At 45.3% G+C, this 3,542-nt stretch overlaps 1 protein-coding gene across 1 annotated transcript; it reads right to left on the bottom strand.

The window, feature by feature from the left end:
- Positions 1-2,805: 2,805 nt before the first annotated feature.
- Positions 2,806-3,201, bottom strand: SARC_13063 (hypothetical protein; the record flags this gene model as incomplete). Its single annotated transcript, XM_014292815.1, has 1 exon — positions 2,806-3,201. The coding sequence occupies one exon, from the start codon at positions 3,199-3,201 to the stop codon at positions 2,806-2,808; it is 396 nt and encodes a 131-aa protein (XP_014148290.1).
- Positions 3,202-3,542: the final 341 nt, after the last annotated feature.

Genomic DNA, 3,542 nt, shown 5'->3' on the forward strand with positions numbered 1-3,542 from the left:
CCCATAGGACATGTGAACAATGTTTTGACTGGCCTAGTCAGTCCGCACAACACGAACATGATGCAGTATCGCAGTTAGGGGTATAGAAGAACGTAATTTGGCGTAGAGAAGGTCGATATGGCAGATTTTCATAGGTGTGGGCGAGTACAGCGACGACAATGGGTAGATAGCGGTGATCGAGAAAAGCAGGTAGCAATGTAGAATCGACAGTGTCAGACGACGTAGAATGGAAATAAATGCATTAAGCGCGCACGTGAGACAGTTAGCAATGCAGAAGAGGAGCTAGTTAGGGTGCATACAAAGAGTATCACGGTAATATGCACCCCCCACAGCTTGATTGATTAGGTTGAGCATACCATGATTACGGTACACTTGTAGCGGATTCTCATACTGTCGCATCTCCATAAAATCGACTTTGCGTTCGAAACTCCGGAGTTGTGTCTCGAGTGACACCGAAGTGTTTAACTTCATGCACGCCAATACATTCCTGTATGCGTTATCCCCCAGATCTTGTTCGTGTGTGCGTACAATATAAGCAGTGGCGTCCTGAAATGACATAGACTGCAATTTTTGCTCGTTCTCCACAATAAAATCTAAAAGCGTCTTGGTTGCTCCTTCTTTCTGTAGTGCCCTACGTAGGCCCATCTGCATATAAATCGGGTCTAATTTGTGAAATTTTGCATTCTTATGCCAATCCAAAATAAACGCATGCAACTGTATCTTCTGCGGATTATCCAAATAATAGCTGCCCTGTGGATTAGGTGGCCATTCCTTGGGTGTCCGTTTATCGGCCGTTATTGAGCAAGTCTTCAACGTCTCGTTAGATGTATGAATTAAGCCCTGCAACGAACGAGCGTCCTCAGTGCGTCCTTCAGCTTCTGCTTGCAACATACGTTGGGTGAGAAGGAATACCTGCGTTTTCATCTCTGCCGCGGTAGACTCAATAGTGCACGCATTCGTAGGTGGTGATATCTTACATCGTTTCACCTCCTGCGGGTCTTCCAGGTAGCGATCGTGGTGAACAGGGAAGTGCTTACGGTATGCAAGCGTATCGATAGGTACATTTGCATTATCCTGACAGTTCTCCTTCCATTCTTCTAGAGATTGCGGACGACGATGCTGTTGTAATTTGTCCCTGAATAAATTCGCTGCCGCTTGACCGTGAGTAGGCTGTTGACGTGAAGATTTCATCACTCTGCGAAATGCCTCAAAGGACCGCTTCGCCGACGATGACAAATTTTGAGGGGTAGCCATGTCCAAATGTGAGTCCGCTGGGTCCAAAAAAATTCTATCAGGTGTTTCACCAAAGTTGTCGACTCTGACTGGTCGGTTGGTGGCAACTCTGCCTGTGTTGGGTATTGAGGAGCCCAATGTTGTTGCGCGGTTGGTTCGGCCTCAGTCTCAGAAAAATCATCATCCACTGTCGCCTGGGCCGTTGACGATTGACGGAGTTGACGGAGTTGCTCTTGAATGAGGCGACTCTTTTCCTTTGCCTCCTTCACATGCATCAACGTATTCAAGTGTCCTGCTTGATCCGCAATCCATGCTGGGACTCGGCTAAGCCTATCCAAGGTTCGGATTGAGTATTGGGCTTCCAAAAGCAAATGAGTCAATTCCAAATGAATTCCCACCTTCTCGTTGTCTCCGGGTGCAGGTTTCTTGACACGTGCTGTATCCACCTTATCGCATAGCTCGGTCAAATGTCGAATCGTTCCAAGCAACCATTTCAGCAGCTGGTCACAGGCTTGCTTACCCACCGTAGGCAACGGTCTGGTCTCGGGTCCCGTCATCGTTAGTAAAAAAAAAAAAGTAAACTAAGTCGCTTCTCAGTTAATTAACCTTTAACGAACGTAGTATAATAAATACAGTAGTTCGGTCACTTAAAACTGTGGTCAAAACCAAGTAACACTTAATAAAGAGTGTTAAGTCTGAAATTAGTGAACTCAGTCAGAAGTGCCGTTATGATCGGCGCGTCTGCTGTATTTATTATCACGTTCCTAAATGGAACGAGATTTTCTCTAACAATGGGTTATTATGAAAATACCCGTATCTGTGGTTTTCGTCTCCTGGTTACTAATTTATGATGACATCTTCTGAGTCATCTCTATGGTTGTCGTCTCTTATAGATACTAAATTATGATGACACCTTCTGAGTCATCAATCTCTCATAATAAATTTTTCTGTCTCAATAGCAGGTCTGGTCTTTCTGAGTCCGGTCCTAGAATATTCTACTCAGGTCCGGTCCTCTGGTCCGGTCCTGAAATTCCACTTGTAGGTCGGGCCCTCTGGTCCGGTCCTAAATGCCCTTCCTAAGTACTTTGTCCACATAGGTGACAGGTCCTTGGGTAAATGATCCGGGTGCGCTAGTCATTCATGCCAACTGGCGGCGTAAGCAAATTTAAAATTAAAAAAATCCAGGGGTACGACGTAAACGCCTTGCTTCTGCTCACAATTATATACTAGGTGTTGGGGTGATAGTAGGAGGCAGACTGTGTCATGGCTGATTAGGTTGATCTTTAGAGTTGGTCTATAAATAGCCCTTCCAGCGTCACTCAATTGCCCTGAGTGAGTTGCGATTCCAATAGTCCCGTCAGCTAGGTGTACGTTTGTGAAGTGACGTTTTGCGTTTGATATCAACTCCAAATCGATAATAATGTGGACTGAGGCTCCACTTTTCAGAGTCCCACTAGGTTCTTATTTGGCCGAAAATTCTCTCAGAGTCTATGGCTTTGATTGGTGAAGAGATAACGTCCTCATTAAATTTATCACTAAAAGCTTCATATTCTTCGGAGTCGCTGTCGGACATTAGGTCGGGTAGGACATCGTAGTCATCTCACTAGAGCTGTCGAGTAGGGGTCCCAGGGGTCCATCCTTGGGTAGGTCAAAATCGTAGTCCTCTTTAGAGCTGTCGAGTAAAAGTCCTGGCGGTCCATCGTCTTCGTCCGAACTACAAGTTGGATTATTTAGAATAAAATCTGATAATTCTCTCTCTTCCGGCTCGGTGTTTGGCTTCATCCCAAATCCAGGGCAATTTTCGGAGGTTGCCCTGATGGCTTCTGGCATGTCATCATCCGACAATTCGACGTCAGATTCGACATAGCCGGCAACTGCTGAGAATGCTCTAACGCCTTCATCGTCACTACTCGAATTTTGCTCATCATTCTTGTCCAAATTAAACGTTACTTTAGGAGGTTTACGCATTTCCTAAATTGTATGTTTTTCTGTAAAATTCATTACGTTTGTCTTGATGATAGTTGGGTTTCTTCGACGGATAGTCGGCACGTCGTGAGTAGGGTGTAGATTTCGGTGTTGAATAGTCTTTGTTTAAGACTTGGACTCATCAACTCTATTACGGTGATGTCGTTCGTCGGAATTATTTCCACGATTATTGGAGTATCGGTTTTCATAAGGTTTGCGATCTTCCCTGCGGTCAGAGTAGATGTGCGGTCTGGGTCTGCGATGCTTGGATCGGTAATCACTAGCAAGGTGACCTGGTTTGCTACAATTGAAGCACTTTCGTTCTGCTCTGGCAGAAAGTGCTC

The sequence above is a fragment of the Sphaeroforma arctica genome (genome assembly GCF_001186125.1).
Source record: "Sphaeroforma arctica JP610 unplaced genomic scaffold supercont1.2862, whole genome shotgun sequence".
In the NCBI taxonomy this organism is placed as follows: domain Eukaryota; class Ichthyosporea; order Ichthyophonida; genus Sphaeroforma; species Sphaeroforma arctica.